The sequence below is a fragment of the Pseudophryne corroboree genome, chromosome 3 (assembly GCF_028390025.1).
Source record: "Pseudophryne corroboree isolate aPseCor3 chromosome 3, aPseCor3.hap2, whole genome shotgun sequence".
In the NCBI taxonomy this organism is placed as follows: Eukaryota; Metazoa; Chordata; class Amphibia; order Anura; family Myobatrachidae; genus Pseudophryne; species Pseudophryne corroboree.
In genome coordinates, this window is record NC_086446.1 from 46,925,462 (window position 1) to 46,948,959 (window position 23,498).

General features: G+C 49.7%; 1 protein-coding gene across 1 annotated transcript in view; it reads left to right on the top strand.

The window, feature by feature from the left end:
- Positions 1-23,498, top strand: part of LOC135057144 (uncharacterized) — a 122,931-nt gene that overhangs the window by 34,115 nt on the left and 65,318 nt on the right. Inside the window, exons 7-9 of the mRNA XM_063963041.1 lie at positions 1,136-2,377; positions 16,663-17,606; positions 18,713-19,952. Coding sequence (XP_063819111.1) covers positions 1,136-2,377; positions 16,663-17,606; positions 18,713-19,952 — 3,426 coding nt within the window. The remainder of the gene's footprint in view (positions 1-1,135; positions 2,378-16,662; positions 17,607-18,712; positions 19,953-23,498) is intronic.

Below are 23,498 nucleotides of genomic sequence, written 5' to 3' on the forward strand. Positions count from 1 at the left end.
GCGGTGAAAGAAGGAAATAAGTTGGCCAGTATTATGGATGTACTGAAGTTGGGAGAGGTGGTAGAGAGAGAGAATACAGAGAGGAGCAGGTTCTGGTAGTTTGGAGATGATGGAATTATTTGTTTCCAATGTGGAAATGGTCTTAATCTGGGAGATTTTATGATGGTTGAAGTGGCAGAATCGGCTAAAAGCCTCTAATGTGGGGAGTGAAGTAGAGGCAGGGGTCAAGGATTGCACCAAGTCAGTGGATTTGAGGCACAGAGGAGAGAGTAGTGTTTTCAATTGATTTGGAGAGGAGTAGACACTGGAGAAGGAAAGATAGTGATTTTCATTTTAGACATATTAAGTTTGGGAAAGCACTGAGGCCTTCAAAAGGAGATATCTTATGGGGAAGATGTGTACAGGGGGGAGAGTAGGAGGCTAAGAATGAACCCCTGGTGAGCCTGACAGTTAGTGGAAAAGTAAGTTATGTGGAAGCAGAGACAGAAATAGTGGTTTGAAAATTTGGAGGTAAACCAGGAGAATACACTGTCCTGGAAGACGATGGTGTGGATGGTTTGCAGGAGAAGAAGTTGGTCATTGTTGAAGGCTGCAGAGAACACAAGAAGGATACTTAAGGAGGAATAATCCTTCGATTTATAATCTTAATGTCATAAAGTGGAGACATGGTTAAGGAAGGCTTTGAGGTAGGACCTTTAGACATTTAGGAGACATGGAATAGCAGGGCCTGGAAAGATTAAGGACCCTGCAGTATCCATGTGAGGATCTGAGAGACCTGTAGCCAGGCAGACTGGTGATAGGATCAGTGGTGGCAGCTAGGTTGAAGCTGTGGCCTAGATTAGTAACATGTAGCAGGATTAGAGGTGGGGGACACACAACATGGATGGATGGAGTCAGTGGCATGTGGAGAGCAGAAGCGGCACAGCATGACCTGGTCCATTCTGTCTGATTTTAGAATCATGCCGGGACCAGCAAATTGGAACCTTTTACAATTGGGCCCTAGTGTTGGGTGGGTCATAGTTTGCACATTGAAATGAAACAACTGAATGCCTCAAACTTTTTAACAGTATGTCAATTTGCTCCTCATTCTAAACTCAAGATATCTATTTCCAAACATTTGTTTTATTTTCCCCAGATGGACGCAAAAGCAAGAATAACTCCTCGGAAGATCTTTTGTTGTCTCCACATTTTAAAACAGAAGATATAAACATTATACCAGAGCCTCAAGGGGAAAATCCTATTACCCTAAATATACACCCAGTACTTCACGGTGCAGATATATCATCCATTCCCTCTAATCATGAGGAATGTTCTCCTGGTATTGTTACACATAGTACAGCTCTTACAGTTGATACACTCCTTCCATGCTGTGAGTGTAGTAAAAGTTCTATACAACAGGCAATCTGTGCTAGACATCAGGGAACTCACAAAGGTGAGAAACAATTTCCATGTCCTGAGTGTGGGAAATGTTTTACAAAAAAATCATTACTTATAAGACATTCAAGAAAGCACACAGGAGAAAAACCGTTTACATGCTCTGAGTGTGGGAAATGTTTTACACAGAAATCAGGTCTTGTTACACATCAAAGACATCACACAGGTGAAAAACTAATTCCATGCCCTGAGTGTGGGAAATGTTTTACACACATATCTGTACTTGTTACACATCAGAGAATTCACACAGGTGAGAAACCATTTATGTGTTCTGAATGTGGAAAATGGTTTACACAAGAATCTGGTCTTGTTATACATCAGAGAAGTCACTCAGGTGTAAAATCATTTCCCTGTTCTGAGTGCGAAAAAAGTTTTATACGCAAATCAAATCTTGTTATACATCAGAGATGTCACACAGGTGAGAGACCATTTCCATGCTCTGAGTGTGGGAAATGTTTTACACAGCAATCAGGTCTTATTAAACATCAATTGACTCACACAGGTGAAAAACCATTTCCATGCTCTGAGTGTGGGAAATGTTTTACACAAAAATCTGTTCTTTTCACGCATCAGAGAACCCACACAGGTGAGAAATTATTTCAGTGCTCCGAGTGTGATAAATGTTTCTCACATAAATTGAGTCTTCTTAATCATCAGAGAAGTCACACGGGCGAGAAACCATTTCCATGTTCTGAGTGTGGGAAATGTTTCAAGCTAGAAGCAACTCTTATTAGACATAAACTAAATCACACAGGTGAGAAGCTATTTCTGTGCACTGAGTGTGAAAAATGTTTTACCTATGAATGGGGTCTAATTAGACATCGGAGAATTCACACAGGTGAGAAACCATTTCCTTGTTCTGTGTGCGGGAAATGTTTTAGGCGTAAATCAGCTCTTGTTACACACCAAAGAATTCACACAGCTGAAAGAACTATTCCCATGAGCTGATAGAAATGCATTGGGGTTGTAACAATACTCCAGATATTGTAAACAGCCTTCTATTTTATAAATGTAAATTTATTTAAAATTTTTTTTTTAAAGAGCTTATACTCCATATAGACATTGGTGAGGTTCGGATGGCAATACAAAGCTCCAGTCACACAGTATATGAACATGTCATAATGTACAGTTGTGCTCATAAGTTTACATACCCTAGCAGAATTTGTGATTTTCTGGCCATTTGTCAGAGAATATGAACGATAACTCACAAACTTTTCTTTCACTCAAACGGGTTTGAATTGCTACTAAAGGTAACCATCCTCACCTGTGATCTGTTTGCTTGTAATCAGTGTGTGTGTATAAAAGGTCAAATCACAGGTGAGGATGGTTACCTTTTTTTTTAAATTCAAAAGTTTTTATTGAAATTTTCCATAACATTCAAATAAAATTACAACAAGCTACAAACCCTCCCCAGCAACTGTTGAAAAGCTTAACAATAGTATTGCATTTGATACTTACAGGGAAAATGTACATATATGTAAGGCAAATAAACAATTGTATGTGGAAGAATTTAGCAGTTCGTGTGGTTCTTGTGCAGAAGTGTATGCCAGAGTGCGCCGACCCGGCAGAGCCACTAATTTAGAGAGACATCAATCGGTATTTAGTTAATAACCCCATTCAGCCACTATCATCCAAACACGATCCCACACTATCTGTGTATATATGGTGAGTTTAACCACCTTTCCCAAATACAATAATATTTTGTTTCAGCACGTCTACTCATGTACACATACCTTTCGTGTTTGACAACCTCGTTAGTGAGGGATATCCAGGCTGCGGTGCAAGGAGCGCTAGCGGCCATCCATAGTCTGGCTATGCAGACCTTGGCCAGCATGCATAGGTTGGCAATGTATCGTTGCATATTTTTATCAAGGCCATCGTCATCAAAAGCCGCTAGTAGACATACAGCAGGCGTGCATGTGTCTAAGGGTATCCCAGTATCATTCATAACTCGAATAACTTCATTCCAGAATACCTTAACCATAGGGCAATCCCATAATAGATGCCAGAACGTGCCCTCCATCGAGCCGCATTTAGGGCACTTGGAATCCCCCCTACCCCCCATCTGTAGCAAGCGCATAGGGGTGATGTACACTCTGTGAAGTATAAATAGTTGAATCTGTTGGAATCTTGCTGAAGTGGAGGAGGTGCGGGGACCTACCAGAGCAACATCCCAAGCGTCCTGGGACAAGGACCCCAAGTCTGCCTCCGATTTTAAACGAAGGAGTGGCATGTCAGTCGGGTGTTGCGAAGTGAGCAGACTAGAATATATCCGGGACGTGAGGTGGGAGCCATCCAGGGACCGTAACATCAGCCTAACAGGGGACTGCTGCAGCTGAATTGAGTTGTCAGGGAACTGAGCAGAGCAGGCATGTCGCAACTGTAAATATCTATAAAAGTAGGTATGGGGAATTGGATATTCTGATTGTAGCTGCGAAAAGGATTTAAACACATTCCCAGAGTATAACTGCCCAATAGCATATACACCCCATCTGCCCCATACGTCACGGATCCCCAGACCCTTCAGCTCCCTAAATCCAGTGGTTCCATCTAATGGTGCATCCGGATCCCAGCCCTCACTCAAGAGCAGAGTACTAGCCTGCTTCCAAATCATCACTGCCTGCTTAAATATTGGTAGGTCAATTAAGTTGATATTGCCAGATAGCAAGCAGTTCAATGGAGTGAGCCCAGGAGCCAACGTCGACACCACCAGAGAGGGAAGATCCAGCCCAGATTCGTCTTTAAGCCAGTCGTAGATATGTGCTAGTTGAGTGGCCCAGTAATACAGTCTAAAAGATGGTACCGCCATGCCCCCAGAGTCCCTATCCCGCGTCAGGGTGTTCAGTTTAATCCGTACTCTCTTGCTAGACCATATTATGGAGGATATGTAACTATCCATGTGTTTGAATATCGCTTGGGGGATATAAATCGGGGAGTGTTGCAGTATATACAATATCTTAGGTTGTGCCGTCATTTTAATTAGACTAATTCTCCCGGAGACAGTCAGCGGGAGCCTACCCCAGATCGCTATCCGTGATTTCAAATAGTCCAACTGGGGTTGTACATTAAGGTTTATGTATCGGGACGGGTCGTTAGATATCCAAATTCCCAAGTACTTAAAGGCCTCCACCCACTGAAGTGGGAGGGATATTTTAGGAGTCTCTGGGCACCGGCCCCTGAATGGCATTATACATGATTTATCCCAATTAATCAAAAGGCCCGAATACACCCCAAAGTCATTAATTATAGTAAGGATAATAGGCATGGTGACAGAGTAATTGGAGACAAAAAGCAATATGTCATCTGCGTACAGAGCTATTTTATCCTCTCTCGGGCCTCTGCAGTGGGAATGAAGAGGAGACAAAGCCATTAATCGATACTCTAGCCCTAGGGCTCGAGTAGAGCAATTTAACCCATTTTATAAAGCCAGGACCTATCCCAAATTTCTCCATGGTCCCCCAGAGAAACTTCCACTCCACAGAGTCAAATGCTTTAGCAGCGTCCAATGAAACAATAATCGAGGAGTGGTCGTCCCCATGGGGGACCTGCAGATGGGTGAACAATCTCCTAAGATTGATTAGCGTAGATTTTCCAGGCATGAACCCGGTCTGGTCGTCATGAACCAGCTGGGCTATAACTGAATTAAGTCTAACCGCTAGTATTTTAGCTAAGATTTTGATATCAGTAGGTAGCAGGGATATGGGCCGATAAGATTCCACCCTGGTGGGGTCCTTATCAGGCTTCAGCAGGACAATAATCAGTGCCTCAGACATGGATTCTGGTACCTTTCCTTCCCCAAACATTCCCTCATATAAAGCCAGCAATCTAGGCGCGCAGAATTCCCTGTGCTTCTTGTAGAATTCTGCTGGTATACCATCCAACCCTGGCGCTTTACCACCAGGGAAGGACTGTATGGCCCTCTCTACCTCGGCTAAAGAGATCGGAGAATCAAGGAATTCTCGTGCATCTGGGGTCAGTGACGGCAAGGGGATAGCATCAAGGTATGACAAAAGGTCTTCCTCCGTGCAGGTCAATCTAGTATTATATAAATGAATATAGTAGTCAAGAAATTGGTTGACTATATCTGGGGTATGATCATATACGATGTCGTCGTGATCCCTAAGGCTAATCACAGTATTAGACGGTTGCTCAGTACGTGCCAGTCTAGCGAGGAACCCGCCCGGTCTGTCACCTATAGCATAAAGTGAATGTTTAGTAAAGAGTATTCTGTACTTAGCTTTGTCAGTTAGACAGTCAGTCCATTCCCTCTGTGCTCTCAGCCAGGCCTCCTTAGAGGAGGACAAATTATCAGTCAAGTAGGCAAGTTCCAGGGACCTACAGGAAGCCTCCAGAGTTGCCTCTTTTTCCCTATATGATTTCTTCAGAGTCGAAACCGCCCGTATAAGGGTACCTCGTAGATGGGACTTAAATGCGTCCCAGAGTATAGGTAAGGGAGCAGTGCCCTCATTAAATTGCAGAAATTCCGCCCACTGTCCCTCTAGCGTTTCATCAGCATCCAGCCTAGTAAGCCAAAAAGGGTTTAACTTCCAGAAAGCTTGACCTCTCAAACCTCCCATATCGAGAACCAGGGAGAGCGGGGAGTGATCAGAGATCCCCCTGGTTTCGAGCTGCACCGAGCGCACCCGCGGTAGCAATTCAGGAGAAATCAGAGCTAGATCTATTCTAGAGAAAGCAGAATATGTAAGTGAGAAGCAGGAAAATTGTTTGGTACCAGGGTGTCTTTGACGCCACACATCGACCAGCCCCATGCCCTCCACCATAGCTCTAAATGAGCCACCTCCACGTCCGGTAGGTGTCCCGGCAGCCGTAAGCCTATCTAGGGTCGGATCTAAGGTGTTGTTGTAGTCCCCCAGGCTGATGACGGGAGCTTCAGGGAACAAAGCTATAAACTCTGCAGCCTTTTTAAGGATTTCCGGGGAGTATGGAGGCGGTATATAGAGTGCTATCAGCACAAGTGACATTGCATGAATCTGGCACTTAATAAAAACCGACCTACCCCATGGATCAGTCTGTACCTGCTCTATCACGAACGGGACATGCTTCTTGATTAAGATGGAGACTCCCCGAGAGGAGGAGGTATGGGTTGAATGATAGGACCAACCCACCCAAGGTTTCTTTAACGATAGAACTCTAGCCCCAACTAGGTGAGTCTCCATCAGGCATACAATGTCCGCCCCTAATTGTTTGATCTGTCTAAGGACCAGCGTCCTTTTGACCTTGTCGTTTAGGCCTCGCACATTCCAGGAGATAAATTTGACTAAGTTATTTGCCATTGGGTCGCTGTGTACCGAGCAGTTAAGACTCTGTCAGCCCGCACACCATCCAGCAGGCACCACACCGCACTTCCATTAACATGATAATTCACATTTTCCACATACCACGATACAGTTAAGGAAAGAAAACATAAACAGTTCAGCAGTTGCATAGTAATCCTTAAAACTAAACCCCCAGGTAACATCCCAGACCTTGGGAAACCTTTACCCCCGAGCCCCACACCCCCCTCCCTGTACACCACCCCGAACATTGGCATACTTGGATCCCTGCAACAAGAAATTATCCCCCCCCCCTCCGTCTACAGAGAAAACAAACTCTCTAGAATCCTAACTGTTCAATAGAAAACCGGTAGGCAAAAAATACAGTGGCGACTAGACATGTCTCAGCGCCCTCCGTACATTTAAGGCATCCTCCCACTTAACTAGTAAAAGTTTCCCCCCCCCCACAGAGATAGTCCCTGTGGCACTGCATCGTGGAGTGAAGCGCAATTTTTTAGGCTGTTCCCAACTCAAAAAAAGGGAAAAAAAACTCCCCCTAGTAAAACAGTATGGGGTCTATCCTTTCAAGGCAGGCTCCCCGATCGCCCCCCCCCCCCCAGCCACCCCCTAACAGAGGGACACTCCATGAAGCCCACTCCGTGCTCCCGAGCACAGCAATATCACAGGGCAGTATTGAGTATATGTGTCACAGTTACAGCATACACCCCCCCAGCTCCCCCCTGAAGCTGCAGACAGGAGTGAACGTCCAGGTGTAGAAGAGAGCGTTCATAGCAGGAGAGTAAGCATGCGTCTTCTTTAATCATCTGCCAATGCCCGTCTAGCCGGCCTAGCAGTGTCCAGCCACGCAGAGGCCTCCCAAGGGGTTGTAAAGAATTTCGCCTCACCATCCACCACTACTCTCAATTTAGAAGGGAACATCATGGCATAGGATATGTTGAGTTCACGAAGACGTCTCTTAACCGGGGTAAATTGGGCCCTATTCTTTTGGACTTCCACCGCGAAGTCAGGGAATACGGATACACGGGAGCCATTCCACATCAGTGGGCCCTTAATACGATTCAACCTCAATAGAGCATCCCTGTCACGGTAGTTGAGGAGCTTAGCTATCAAGGTGCGGGGAGGCGCCCCAGGTGGAGGAGGGCGGAAGGGGACCCGGTGGGCTCTTTCCACGGTGAAAAAAGGTGAGAAGGATTCCATCCCGTAGTTGTCCGTGAGCCATTTTTCCACAAATTTTTCAGGAGCCTGGCCTTCCTCGCGTTCCGGGAGGCCCACAAAGCGCACGTTGCACCTTCTCAAACGCCCCTCCATATCTAGCAGTTTGTGTTGTACATCCGTCATTAAGTCCTCGAGGGAGGAAGTGCGAGCCTCCACTTCACCTACCCGTTCCCGGACCCTCTGGAGGTCATGATGTATAATAGATAGGTCGGATTGAACTTGACCAATTTTGTCCGCCAGCCTAGCCTCACTAGCCACCACAGCCTCCAGGACCTTCTGTAGGGCAGCGTCAGGAGGAGCGTCCGGGATGGCCGAGTTTCGCGGGGATTCAGGCGGAGGAGAGGAGGTGCGGTCAGGGGTCACCTCTTTACGGGCAGGATTAGATGACCGGGAATACTTCTCCAACTTAGCAGCGGCGGCAGATTGCTGTGGTTTCACCATTATGTTATAAAGGGAAGCACCCAGGCAAAAACCAATAGTATAGAATAAGGTAGCTAAGGTATATTGCAGGGTGTGTATCGGGTCAGGCACCTGTCAGAAGTAAGCAGGCAGCCCCACTTCAGAGGCGCACAGTAACTATATTGCAGGGTTTATAATAGATCAGATCAGACTCCGGGCATGAGGGAGCAGTTAGCCGCACTTTGCAGGTGCCCAGGTATTGTATTGCAGGGTATTTGGCAGATCAGTCTCTGGTCAGAGGGGAGCAGGCAGCCACACTCTGCAGGTGTACAGACATTGTATTGCAGGGTATACATCAGATCAGACTCCGGTCAGAAGGGAGCAGGCAGCCATGCTGCAAAGGTACACGGGCACTGAATTGCAGGGTAAACGTCAGATCAGACCCCGGTCAAAGGGAAGCAGGTATCCACATTTAAGGGTACACAGGCACTGTGTTGCAGGGCAGATATCGGATCAGACTCCATTCAGGAGGGGGCAGGCAGCCGCACCTCAAGGCACACGGGCACAGTGTATGTAAAATGCCTTCTGCTATTATCCGCACTGCAGGCTTTATGGAGTGTGGGTGTCAGCAGGGGGATCAGGGCAGACACGTCTAGGCTGGGAGTTATTGGGGCCAGGGCACCTCTCGGCCCAGCATGGACACGAGGCTCTCCTCCCCTTCCAGCAGCCCTCGGTCACGCTCCACACGTCGGGCTCAGGCTCTAATGGCAGCAGGATAGAGTCTCAGGAGGGGGCATAGCAGGGCCCATTCATAGTGTTAAGCTTACCCCACTGAGCCGCTGACTCCGTCTTCTGCTGAGCCCGGCGTCGTCCCGCGTGTGAGTCACATCTGCAGTTCCGGCGTCTCCCTCTCGTGATGGCGCCAGCTCCTTCCCGCTCAACGACGCCAGCAGCACTTGTCGGGTTCGTACGGACACGGCAGCCGCCGTACACGGCCAGGGGGAGAGTCACCGCAGTCAGGGCTAGTTCCCCCGCACTTAGATGCCTCGCAAAGTATAGATGGGAGATCAGGAGATGTTGTGCAGGATAGTGTAGACGGAGAGCGCCGATCAAGTGCAGCTACTCCATGTCCGCGAAGCCACGCCCCCCGAGGATGGTTACCTTTAGTAGCCATTCAAACCCGTTTGTGTCAACTTGTGTGCATGTTATCAGGACAAAATTTCCAGGGTATGTAAACTTTTGATCAGGGTCATTTGGGTAGTTTCTGTTGTATTTATGATTTAAAAAGAGTAAACACAGTTGTTTGACAATAAATGGCTTCACCCAACCACTAACCATGAGTGAAAGAAAAGTTTGTGAGTTATCATTCATATTCTCTGACAAATGGCCAGAAAATCACAAATTCTGCTAGGGTATGTAAACTTATGAGCACAACTGTATATACCATCCAAGGATATAGATGGAATGTGTCTTATAAAAGTAAAACAGGACTGGTTACCTTATGTGTGGATCTTTTGGGCAGTTTCCTTACTCTAATGGGTTTTGGCATCACTCCACAATAGTAACAGACTAATATAGGCTACCAAGCAACATATATTCATGGTAATGGCCATCTGATATGATTCGGGGGGATGTAGTTAATTTCCAGAATAACGGGAACCCATTGGTCGACATACCGGCGCCTGAATATCGAAGGACACCATAAGACCGGTGTCTAAATCCCAACGGAGGCCAGGATACCAGCATCAACATACCGACACCCGGAATCCTGATCGTTCTTTCAGCTGGATGCGCCTGCGTCATGACGCGGGAGGTGGGAGGTTAGGTTTAGGCATTAGGAGGGGGGTTAGGGTGCAGGGACTGAAAGGGTTTGGTTAGGTGCCAGGGTAGGAAGGGGGGGTTAGGCACCACCGGGGATAGTTAGGGTAGGGAACAGGTAAGGGTTACAGTAATTTCTGGGGGGCTGTCGGCATTCTGACTGTTTGGGATATCTCTGTCGGTAGTCTGACCGCTGGCATCTCGTCCATCGGGATATGATCCTGAATCCGCTGTGAGACTAATACTCTGTAGTTGAAGGTATAAGATAGTTTATACCATTGTGTAATATGTTACTTTTATTATTACACTTTATTTATATGGTGCCACAAGAGGTCTGCAGCGCCGTACAAAGGCAAACAGCAAGACAGAACATTAAAGTAGCCAAAACATAGACAGGACACAAGTAACAATAGGCCCCACAGATCTCAGTACGCAATACAGCTGGTGAGCGGATAACATAAGGAATGTCATCAATAGCGACGGCAACACTAGTCATCTAAGTGCCGGTGGAAGAATGAGTGGCTACAAGACGGACTGTGTGTGGGTGGGTGCTGTAATTGAAGTTCAAGAGAAGAGGACTGAGAAAACAAGAGGAGGAGGAACCTACTGCTAGAAGCTTACAATCTAAGGAGAGGGGGTACAGAAGACATGAGCAAGTCAATGGGGTCCTTTGAGCAGGAATGTAGAGCGATAGCAATGGCTGGGGCGAATTTGATTGGTTATGTGCCGGATGGGTAAGCTGTGAGGAACAGGTGGGTTTTTAGTGCCCATTTGATGCTATGTAAGGTCGGGGAGAGTCTGATGGACTTACTATCTCAGCGGTTATTTAGGAAGCCGTGAAAATGTGGCCCAGTACTTATCTTTAGTTCTTACCCCAGCCACATGCTAGGTGGAAGAGATCCATCAGAAACAGGTTTCCCTTGTCCATACGCACGCAAGTCAAAACCGCCGGAGCTTTTGATAACATTTCTATAATTTCTCTAACGTCCTAGTGGATGCTGGGGACTCCGTAAGGACCATGGGGAATAGACGGGCTCTGCAGGAGACTGGGCACTCTAAAAGAAAGATCTAGTACTATCTGGTGTGCACTGGCTCCTCCCTCTATGCCCCTCCTCCAGACCTCAGTTAGAATCTGTGCCCGGCCAGAGCTGGGTGCTCCTAGTGGGCTCTCCTGAGCTTGCTAGAAAAGAAAGTATTTTGTCAGGTTTTTTTCAGAGGTCTTCTGCTGGCAACAGACTCTCTGCTACGTGGGACTGAGGGGAGAGAAGCAAACCTAATAACTGCGGCTAGGTTGCGCTTCTTAGGCTACTGGACACCATTAGCTCCAGAGGGATCGAACACAGGTTCCTAACCTTGATCGTCCATTCCCGGAGCCACGCCGCCGCTCCCCTCGCAGAGCCAGAAGTACAGAAGCAGCAGAAGCAAGAAGACATCGAAATCGGCTACAGAAGACTCCTGTCTTCACTTAAGGTAGCGCACAGCACTGCAGCTGTGCGCCATTGCTCCCACAGCACACCCGCACACTCCGGTCACTGCCCTGGGCAGCAATTAAGATACCTGATGGCAAAAAGATGCATATATACAGTCAGGCACTGTACATATGTACGAGCCCCCGCCATTTTTACACATAAAAAACGGGACAGAAGCCCGCCGCTGTGGGGGCGGGGCCTTCTTCCTCAGCACACCAGCGCCATTTTCTCTTCACAGCTCCGCTGGAAGGACGCTCCCCAGGCTCTCCCCTGCAGTATACAGGTGCACTAGAGGGTGATAAAGAGAGGGGGAGGCACATAAATTTAGGCGCAGAGGTATATAAAACAGCAGCTACTGGGTAAACACTAAGGTACAGTGTAATCCCTGGGTTATATAGCGCTGGGGTGTGTGCTGGCATACTCTCTCTCTGTCTCCCCAAAAGCCTTTGTGGGGTCCTGTCCTCAGTCAGAGCATTCCCTGTGTGTGTGCGGTGTGTCGGTACGCCTGTGTCGACATGTTTGATGAGGAAGGATACGTGGAGGCAGATCAAGTGCAGATAAATGTGGTGTCACCGCCGACGGTGCCGACACCTGATTGGATGGATATGTGGAAGGTGTTAAATGATAATGTAAGCTCATTGCATAACAGATTGGATAAAGCTGTAGCCTTGGGACAGTCAGGGTCTCAATCCATGCCTGATCCTACAGCGCAGAGGCCGTCAGGGTCTCAAAAGCGCCCAATATCCCAGTTAGTTGACACAGATGTCGACACGGAATCTGACTCCAGTGTCGATGACGATGAGGCAAAGTTGCAGCCTAAAATGACTAAAGCCATCTACTACATGATTATAGCAATGAAGGATGTATTACACATTTCTGAGGAAAATCCTGTCCCTGACAAGAGGATTTCTATGTTTGGGGAGAAAAAGCAAGAAGTGACTTTTCCCCCGTCACATGAATTGAATGAATTATGTGAAAAAGCGTGGGATTCCCCTGATAGGAAGGTGTTAATTCCCAAGAGATTACTTATGGCAGATCCTTTCCCGCCAACGGACAGGTTACGCTGGGAATCCTCCCCTAGGGTAGACAAGGCGTTGACACGCTTGTCTAAGAAGGTGGCCCTGCCGTCTCAGGATACGGCCGCCCTAAAGGATCCTGCGGATAGAAAGTAGGAAGCTATCCTGAAGTCTGTTTATACACATTCTGGTACACTGCTGAGGCCAGCAATTGCTTCGGCCTGGATGTGTAGTGCGGTAGCAGCATGGACGGATACTCTGTCTGAGGAGATAGATACCCTGGACTGGGACACTGTTCTACTGACCCTGGCTCATATCAAGGACGCGGTCCTATATATGCGGGATGCCCAGAGGGACATTTGCCTGCTGGGCTCTAGAGTAAACGCAATGTCCATTTCTGCCAGAAGGGTCTTATGTACTCGACAATGGACAGGGGATACCGACTCTAAAAAACACATGGAGGTTTTACCTTATAAGGGTGAGGAATTGTTTGGGGACGGTCTCTCAGACCTAGTTTCCACAGCTACGGCTGGGAAGTCAAATTTCTTGCCTTATGTCCCCCCACAGCCTAAGAAAGCACTGTATTACAAAATGCAGTCCTTTTGTTCTCAAAAAAGCAAGAAAGTCAGAGGTGCATCCTTTCTTGCCAGAGGTAGGGGTAAAGGAAGAAGGCTGCACCATGCAGCTAGTTCCCAGGAACAAAAGTCTTCCCCGGCTTCCACTAAATCCACCGCATGACGCTGGGGCTCCACAAGCGGAGCCAGGAGCCGTGGGGGCGCATCTCCGACATTTCAGCCACCAGTGGGTTCACTCCCAGGTGGATCCTTGGGCTATACAAATTGTGTCTCAGGGATACAAGCTGGAATTCGAGGTGACGCCCCCTCACCGTTACCTAAAATCTGCCTTGCCAGCTTCCCCCATGGAAAGGGAGGTAGTGTTGGCGGCAATTCACAAACTATTTCTCCAGCAGGTGGTGGTAGAGGTTCCCCCCCTTCAACAGGGAAGGGGCTACTATTCCACTATGTTTGTGGTACCGAAACCGGCTGGTTCGGTCAGACCCATTTTGAATTTAAAATCCCTGAACATTTACCTGAAGAAATTCAAGTTCAAAATGGAATCGCTCAGAGCGGTCATTGCAAGCCTGGAAGAGGGGGATTTTATGGTTTCTCTGGACATCAAGGATGCTTACTTGCATGTCCCCATTTATCCGCCTCATCAGGAGTACCTCAGGTTTGTGGTACAGGACTGTCATTACCAATTCCAGACGTTGCCGTTTGGCCTGTCCACGGCACCGAGAATATTTACCACGGTGATGGCGGAAATGATGGTGCTCCTTCGGAAGCAAGGAGTTACAATTATCCCATACTTGGACGATCTCCTCATAAAGGCGAGGACCAGAGAGCGGTTGGTGATCAGCGTAGCACACTTGCAGGAAGTGTTGCGTCAGCACGGCTGGATTCTGAATATTCCAAAGTCGCAGCTGATTGCTACGACGCGTCTGCCTTCCTGGGCATGATTCCGGACACAGACCAGAAGAAGGTGTTTCTCCTGGAGGAGAAGGCTCAGGAGCTCGTGACTCTGGTCAGAGATCTCCTAAAACCAAAACAGGTGTCGGTGCATCACTGCACGCGAGTCCTGGGAAAGATGGTGGCGTCATACGAAGCCATTCCCTTCGGCAGGTTCCATGCAAGGATCTTTCAGTGGGATCTGTTGGACAAGTGGTCCGGATCGCATCTTCAGATGCATCGGCTGATCACCCTGTCCCCCATGCCCAGGGTGTCTTTTCTGTGGTGGCTGCAACATACTCACCTCCTCGAGGGCCGCAGGTTCGGCATACAGGACTGGGTCCTAGTGACCACGGATGCAAGCCTCCGAGGGTGGGGGGCAGTCACTCAAGGAAGAAACTTCCAAGGGCTGTGGTCAAGTCAGGAGACTTGTCTGCACATAAATATCCTGGAGCTGGGGCGTGGCTTGGCTGCTGAAGGAGCAAGACACGCAGTTTGGGAGCTCCTGCACATAGCCCCAACAAAATTCATATTTTCCTCACTTGTGACCACCCATTTAATCTGGGACATCTCTCCCACTGCTCTCCAGCCGATTGGGACTGCCCTGGGGAGACGCCGCGGAATCGGGGAGTGCTTCTAAGCGCTCCCGCGGGTTGCGGCCTTCTCCCCGGACTGAAGCCGGGGCCTGGAGTAGCTGCGGGTCCCGACCTGTGCCCCTGGAGCCGAGCCGACGGCTGGTGGATCCCCCTCGGCGATCGAGGAACCCTGTGTGGAGCCTGCTGGTTCCCCCCTCCATATACCTACCCCCGTGGATGCTCGGTGACGTCGCCCTCTGGAGATCCGGGCGCCGAGACGGGTGCGGCCGCCATCTTGCTGGGACTCTGCCGGGGGCCTGCAACGGGAGACGCGGCTTGCAGTGACTGACCCGGCACACGCTCTATCGGCGCCGCAGCTTCTGGCGACTGAGGTGCCCGAGGCGGATCCGTTGCTGAGGCCAGTAGCCAGAGGGTAAGAGGTGCTCTCCCTGCTCTCCCTGATTTGCTAGGGGTCCGGCCGGTGCCGCCGTGATTAACCCTCCCTTGCCCTTCCCAGGGCCCCCCCTTGTATGCACGCTCTGCCTCCTCTATCCCAACGCTTGGGCATTGCCGCAGCCTCCAGAAACGGGGCATTTGAGACCCCCGGACGGGGTTACTCCACACAGAAGAGCCCTGCCGTGGATGGTTCCCCCTCAGCATACTGCCGCCCTGTTTGGACCCTCCGGACGGAGGACCGTGCCCCGCTAGGGAGCCTGGGGGTGAGTCTGCTCCGTGATCGGGGCTTCCCTGCGGGCCGCGGCGCCCGCTGTCCCCCGGAGCTGCGGAGGCCGCCGTGCCGTCAGACGCGACCTCCCTCCCCCACCTCTTCCACCCGCCTGGTAGCCTGGGACGCTGTGAGCGGCACGGCCGGCCGCCGGGGCCCGCTATCCTCCCGCTCCCCTCTGCAGCGGGGACGAGAAGCCTACTGACGGCTTTACTCCCGGGCCGACGCACAGTTCCGGAGCGGCGGGGAGAAAGCACACATCTCCCCCCTGCCCCCTGGGGCTCTCCATTGGTCCGTTATTCACGAGACCACACCTGGTCCTGAAGCACTGTATTTCTGCCAGTGTGTGCCCGGTTGTGCGACCCCGAGCGACGACGACCAGCAGCAAGCTGCTGCGGCGGTGAGGCCTACGCGGTTCACTGAAGCGGGGGCCTAGAGTCTCAGGACGACCCGGCGGGAGGCTCCGGACCGGTGCACGACAGTGGCGGGACCGGACGGCGCCCTGCGGACACCCCTAGAGCCCTCCTGTCAACCTGAAGTCCTCCCTGGTCAGGTACTCTAATATAACGGGGAAACCCCTCTAAAGCCCGCAGGCTCCACACATATACCCACATACCTCAGCCCAGCACAGCGGCGGCGGCCATCTTGAATGCCAAAGTCACATTACACAAGCTGCACAGATACAGGAGCTCAGCCTGAGACCCCCCTGACATTAAACGGCGGGTCAGCTCACTGCTGGGTGGCTGAGGGAATACCTCACTCTGCCCTCACCTCTACCCCCTGAACACCCACCCGTGTTCCATAGGAGCTCTTACGAGCTAGTACTACTAGACCAGACAGCACCTTGGAACACCATTACCACTACACCGGTACTATCTAAACACCCTGCGGAGCTGTCGGCCCCCCCCTGGCAACCACACACACTACGCCGGCAGGGCCTTGGACATCTCTAAAAGAAACCCCGGTCCCCGGTGGACCCCAAACCAGCTGGAACCTGAGAGCGTACATTCACTGCGCTGAGGCTCGACCACTACCCACAGGACATGGCACGCCCAACTGGGCCCGTCTGACCATTCTCTCCAAAGCGCCTAGCATGTGATCTCGATATGTGCTACACTTGGTCTCGTGTGTGATCCTAATGATATAGGAGCTTCCCTCATCCTTCCCAGGTGTTGACAAATAACCTACCTCACCTCCGCCACTATGCCTAAAGGGGGGAAAAAGACGAACGCCCATAACCTGGTGGGCTACTTCAAAAACCCTGCTCCATCCTCCACCCGGAGAGCAACCTCACCCCCACCTACTCCAGCAATATCTGACAAAGACTCAGACGATGACTCTTCCTCCACTCCCGCCACAAAGGCTGATGTCGCCCTCCTCCTATCCGAGATGCGCAATATTAAAAAATCAATACGTGCAGAAGTACAAGAGGCTATCTCGGGTCTAAAATCGGACGTGGATAGCCTGGGCACCAGAGTAGATGCCATCGAAAGAAAACAGGAAGAGCTTATCGCCTTCCAACAAGAATCAGAACAGGAGATATCTCAAATACGCACGGATGTTATGCTCCTAGCGGACAAACAAGAAGATTTGGACAACAGGGGGCGCCGGAACAATCTTAGAATTCGTAACGTCCCCGAGACGATAGAACAAAACCACCTCACGGACTATCTGCTCCGCCTCTTCCGTTCTCTTGCTCCCTCCGTTCCAGACGATATGCTTCTTCTGGACAGGGCTCACAGGGCTCTACGTCCTAGATCCCAAGAGGCTAAAACTCCAAGAGACGTAATACTCCGCTTTCATTATTTCGCGGTCAAAGACCAAGTCTACGCCAAAACTAGGAGGATGACGACGATCCCGTTCGAAGGCTCCGATCTCTTGATCTTCCAAGACCTGTCACCGGTCACGCTGAACAGACGGAGGGAATTAAAAGACATAACCAAAGCCCTAAGAGATCATAATATCCGATACAGATGGGGCTTCCCCTTTGCACTACAAGTCAGAGCAGATGGCAAATTCCTCTCCGCTAGATCTCCAGATGAGGCCCTTCAGCTACTACACCAACTGAACATCTCCGGCCCTCCGGCCACCCCTCATCACTCTCACCCAGTCAACACCTCCCCGTCTCTCACAGCTCCAGCCTCAGAATGGACCACCGTAGGATCTGCATCACACACCTCCCCAGATACATGAACTACCATGTATAGATGCCCAGGATAGGACTTGTGACCACACGAGCCCACAACGGACTACAGGGGGTCTTTCCGCAATATGCCAAGATCCCCATACGGTGTAGAGCCTTGGGTTAAGATGTTGTTTACCATTTAAGGCCTTGTTGATCCTGTTGTGAGGGGACCTGTCCGGGCCCTCGGGGCCGGGGTTCTTCGTGGCTGGCCGCGTGGGCTTCGGTCCCGGGAGGCCCGTATGGGGTGAGTTTTGTTTCTTTTCTTCTCCTTTTCTACCTCACACAGGTCTTAATATTATTGCTCTTAGTATGCGTTCAGCAGGCCATGTTTACCCCCAATTCTACTAATGCTGTTACCCCCCCCCCCCCCACTTCCCCCCTCCCCTTTAAGCTCCCCTAGCTTATAGTTCGCATTGCGTACATTTAAATATAACATGATCACTCACGGGACCCGGTCTCCTCTCGGAGCAGCTGGGTTCACCCACCCCCCACTCGACCTTTAGGGTCGACGTCGGACGACCTAGACCTGCGGGTCTGTCTCTCCCTTGGGTCCGACTGACGAGAACGGACTCCCTCCGCTCTTTAACCACTGATGCTAATATATGCTTGTTCTTCATCTGTTCTCCTACCCTCTTTCTTCCCTTCTTCCTGATCCTCTTTCCTTTTCCTCCCCCCCTGTCTTTCGGAACTCCGCTGGCGCGCTCCCACATGAAAAGTGCTCTGTTCTCAAACCATGGTCCTTAGGATACTCACATTGAACACGAAAGGTCTAAATAGCCCACGCAAACGCTCCCTTTTATTTCAATCCCTTAAGCAACTTAAAGGCGATATTGTTTTCCTACAGGAGACCCACTTCTCAGGTAAATCACACCCAGCACTTAAGTCCAAACACTTCCCGCACACTTTCCATGCTTGCGATCCCATACACAAGAAGAAAGGGGTCTCTATACTCTTTGCTAATCACTTAGATTTCATCCCCTCTGAAATACTGAGCGACCCTGAAGGCAGATACTTGTTATTAGTAGGGTTGTTAAACGGGACCCCCTATACATTCCTAAATGTTTATGCTCCAAATCAGACCCAGGCTCCCTTTTTCCACTCCTTAAATAGCCTCTTAGCCCTACACAGACGCGGCAATGTGGTACTAGGGGGGGATTTTAATGTGACTCTAGACAGCGCTCTGGACAGATCTAAACCTCTGCCCAGATCCATGCGCCCCTCACACACGCGCAATGCAACTGCTTTGAACCTCCTGCTGTCACGGCACCTTCTTTTCGATGCATGGAGAGTAAAAGACCCGACTGCCAAAGACTACACTTACTATTCCCCCATATACGATGTTTACACGAGATTAGACATGATTTTCCTGAGTTCGGAGCCTGCACAAAATATCATTGACACCTCCATTCACCCCAACACGTGGTCAGATCACGGTCCGGTCACCGTAGATGTCGCAGGCCCACACCCACCCGCTCGCCACCCTGTATGGAGATTGAACGATAGACTCCTTCTTAATCCCCAAACGAAAGCTCACATAGCCGCCGAAATCTCCCACTACTTTGAGACAAACACATCCCCGTCTGTCCCCCCTATGTTACTCTGGGACGCTCACAAAGCGGTCATACGCGGATGCATGATCAGTGCCTCCTCGTATAACAAGAAGGCCAGATCCAAACGCATCCGGGAACTCACGGACATGCTTGGCTCCCTCTCACTGAAGCACAAAAAAACAGGGTCCGAAACGGACCTCTCCGCTTTATCTGCGGTCAGAGGCGAGTTAAACATGCTCCTGACGACGAAGGTGGAGACCAGCTTGAAGTGGCTCAACCAATCCTTTTACGAAAAAGGGGATAAAGCTGATCGGTTGCTAGCCTCCAGGCTCCGGGCTAAACTCACAAGGAATAACGTTATGTCTATCCAGCATCCCTCTGGTGTGAAGACTAGGGACCCCAAACGCATCACTGAAACTTTCTCTCACTTCTACGAGAAACTATACAACGCCCATAAGACCACTCAGACGAAACCAGACTTTATTGGGGCTATTCGTACCTTCCTATCCCAATGCCATCTCCCTCGATTAAGCCCTTCGGTCTCAGCCGAATTGAATTCGGAGATATCCGAAGAGGAAATTGCCACTGTTGTCAAATCCCTAAAGCTTAGCAAAGCTCCTGGCCCAGACGGCTTTACGGCCGCATATTACAAGACCTTTCTCCCCCAACTTACACCTCACCTCTCAGCCCTTTTCAATGCTGTCTTGCAGGGAGCTTCTTTCTCCAAAACGGCACTGGAGGCCAAGATAATAGTCATCCCTAAGGAGGGTAAGGACACATCTAGTTGCGCTAACTATAGGCCAATATCATTACTTAACTCAGATATCAAGATTTATGCCAAAATATTGGCTCTCCGTCTAAATAGAGTCTTACCCCACCTTATCCATAACGACCAGGTAGGATTTATCCCCGGCCGTCAAGCTCGAGACAACACGAGACGAACTATTAGCCTGACTCACTATATCAACCTTACACGCACCCCTGCTCTCTTGCTTTCTCTGGACGCGGAGAAAGCATTTGACAGAATAGGGTGGCCCTTTATGTTTGAAACCTTGGCACATCTGGGCTTTCAGGGGGAATTTCTTACAGGGATACAAGCCTTATATTCGACCCCTTCCGCTAGGGTATCTATAAACGGAGTACAATCTGACCCTTTGGACATCTCCAACGGTACCAGACAGGGCTGCCCACTCTCACCCCTGATTTTTGCCTTAGTGATAGAACCATTAGCAGCCCGAATCCGAGCCTCGCCCGACATCGGAGGGCTAGGAGTAGGGGACTCCGTTTACAAGATTTCCTTGTTCGCAGACGACGTCCTCCTGTCACTTTCCTCACCTCACACCTCTCTGCCGAACCTTTTTACTCTCCTGTCTGAATACGGACAGTTATCGGGCTACAAAGTTAACTGGTCCAAGACGGAAGCCCTCCCCTTCCACATCTCCCCTCCCCAAATAGCCAACATGCAAAACAACTTTAAATTCACCTGGTGCACTTCTAAAATCCGATACCTGGGGGTCTATATTACGAGCCGCTATGGAGACTTGTTTAAGGAAAATTTCTCGCCTTTGCTTAAAAATCTTAAGGCCGATCTCCATAAATGGCAATCATTAATCATATCTTGGTTAGGCCGTATCATAGCTCTGAAAATGAATATTATCCCCCGCCTCCTCTATCTATTCCAAACGCTACCAGTGAAAGTGCCGGACTCGGTACTGGCACAAATTCATACGTGGTTGCTACGCTTTGTGTGGAGAAGTAAAACTCCTAGGATAGGGTTCTCTACCCTCCGCAGATCAGTACAAGAAGGGGGGAGAGGATTCCCAGATATACGCCTTTACTATCTGGCCACCCATCTCAGCCAAGCGGTTGCATGGTTCGCCCCTACGCAGTCCATACGTTGGCTCCAGTTAGAGAGGACACTTAGCCGCACTCCTCTATCATCTCTACTCCTATCCCCTCCTAAATCTAGATCTCCCCATTTGCAACTACACCCGGTTCTGGAATTCACCTGTCAGATCTGGGACTATTGTACACGCCATTTCCACATGCTATCAGCCCCTTCGGCGCTCACTCCATTGTGGGACAACCCTTCGTTCGTCCCAGGCCATTCCGTGACCCGCTCGCACTCATGGTCGACACATAACATCCGCTTCGTTCTAGATGTATTGTCCGAAGGGGCCTGTACACCCTTACCGGAAATTGCGTCAAAATATGACTTCCCGGATGCGAACCCTTTTACCTATCTACAGGTGAGACATTTTGTCTCGTCCTTAACAAGCACATCCCCATTCCAACCTCTCTCCACCCTGGAGTCCTATTGCTATTACAAACCGCTCGCTCGTGGAATCATCTCACAAATGTATTACCTTCTCCAGGTAGAGGATAGGAAAACGACCCCGGCCTTTATACTCAAGTGGGAACAGGACCTTGGCCCGATACCAGATGACTATGATTGGTCAGACGTCTTTGCGGCTGCCGCAAAATCCTCGATTTCAACCCTAGTTAAGGAAAACGCATATAAAATCTTATATAGGTGGTATCTAGTCCCCTCTAGACTTCACAAAATGTTCCCCTCCTCCCAGCCACTGTGCTGGAGAGGATGTGGCGGACACGGCTCTTTCCTCCATATATGGTGGACATGCCCTAAAATCGAGCTATTCTGGGATTCAGTCGCCCACTTGTTGAGTACAGTGCTCCAGACCCGGATATACAAAGATCCTTGGTCCTTTCTACTAGGCCTCCCCACTGCCAATGCACCTCCGAACTCCGGTAAATTACTGACACAGATCTTGAACGCGGCTAGATGCGCAATTGCCCTAAACTGGAAAAAGAGGGAGCCCCCCCCTATACAACAGGTCATCAACAAAATATGGTACTTCGCAAGCATGGAAAAAATCACTGCATACCTCCATAACAGATCTTTTCAGTTCCTTCAAGTATGGGAACTCTGGTTTAACTCACAGGCCCCCGCACACGGAGCCCGACCCCCCGGGAGCTCGACGGCCATACTATTATGACCCCTGTACTCTACTAGCCCGACAACTAGCTCAGAGGATATCCCCAACTTATCCTTTTCGTGTTCCCCGAGTAGCACTTTCCATTTAGTACTAGCGCCATGCGCGTACCAACGCAAAACGGGGGCGTACCAGCGGCGTATCCCTAACCCTGCCACCTCTCCTCCTACTCTATTCCCTCCCCATCCCCCCTGTCTCTTTTTCTCGCCTCTCAGGTTCTATCTCTTTAGTCTCTACCCTCCTACAGTTATAATTACGAATCTGTATGTCAGTTCCCACCCATCTGAATAGTCTCTGTTTACCCTGAGACATAACGCTTTGCTGTTTCTCTGCATTGTGGGAACCACATGTTCCTTATTTTAAGGTTATGTATCTGTTATCGGTAATGTTATGTTAGACAGAACAGCCCATCCCATGTAAGGGGGAAGGCTGCAGTAATGTTTGTAACCTGTAAAGTTTATACCCTGAAAATTAAAATAAACAATTTAAAAAAAAAAAAAATATCCTGGAGCTATGGGCCATATACAACGCCCTGAGTCAAGCGGAGCCTTTGCTTCGAGACCAACCAGTGCTGATTCAGTCAGACAACATCACGGCAGTCGCCCATGTAAACTGCCAGGGAGGCACAAAAAGCAGGGTGGCAATGGCGGAAGCCACCATGATTCTTCGTCGGGCGGAGAATCACGTACAAGCACTGTCAGCAGTGTTCATTCCGGGGGTGGACAACTGGGAAGCAGACTTCCTCAGCAGGCACGACCTCCACCCGGGAGAGTGGGGACTTCATCAAGAAGTCGTCACGCAGATTGTAAATCGATGGGAACTGCCACAGGTGGACATGATGGCGTCCCGCCTCAACAAAAAGTTAAAGAGGTATTGCGCCAGGTCAAGGGACCCTCAGGCGATAGCTGTGGACGCACTGGTGACACCGTGGGTGTTCCAGTTGGTCTATGTGTTTCCTCCTCTTCCTCTCATACCCAAGGTACTGAGAATCGTAAGAAAAAGAGGAGTGAGAACAATACTCATTGTTCCGGATTGGCCAAGAAGGACTTGGTATCCGGAACTGCAAGAAATGCTCACAGAGGACCCATGGCCTCTGCCTCTCAGACAGGACCTGTTGCAACAGGGGCCCTGTCTGTTCCAAGACTTACCGCGGCTGCGTTTGACGGCATGGCGGTTGAACGCCGGATCCTAGCAGAAAAGGGCATTCCGGATGAAGTTATTCCTACGCTGATAAAGGCTAGGAAGTACGTGACAGCAAAACATTATCACCGTATATGGCGAAAATATGTTGCTTGGTGTG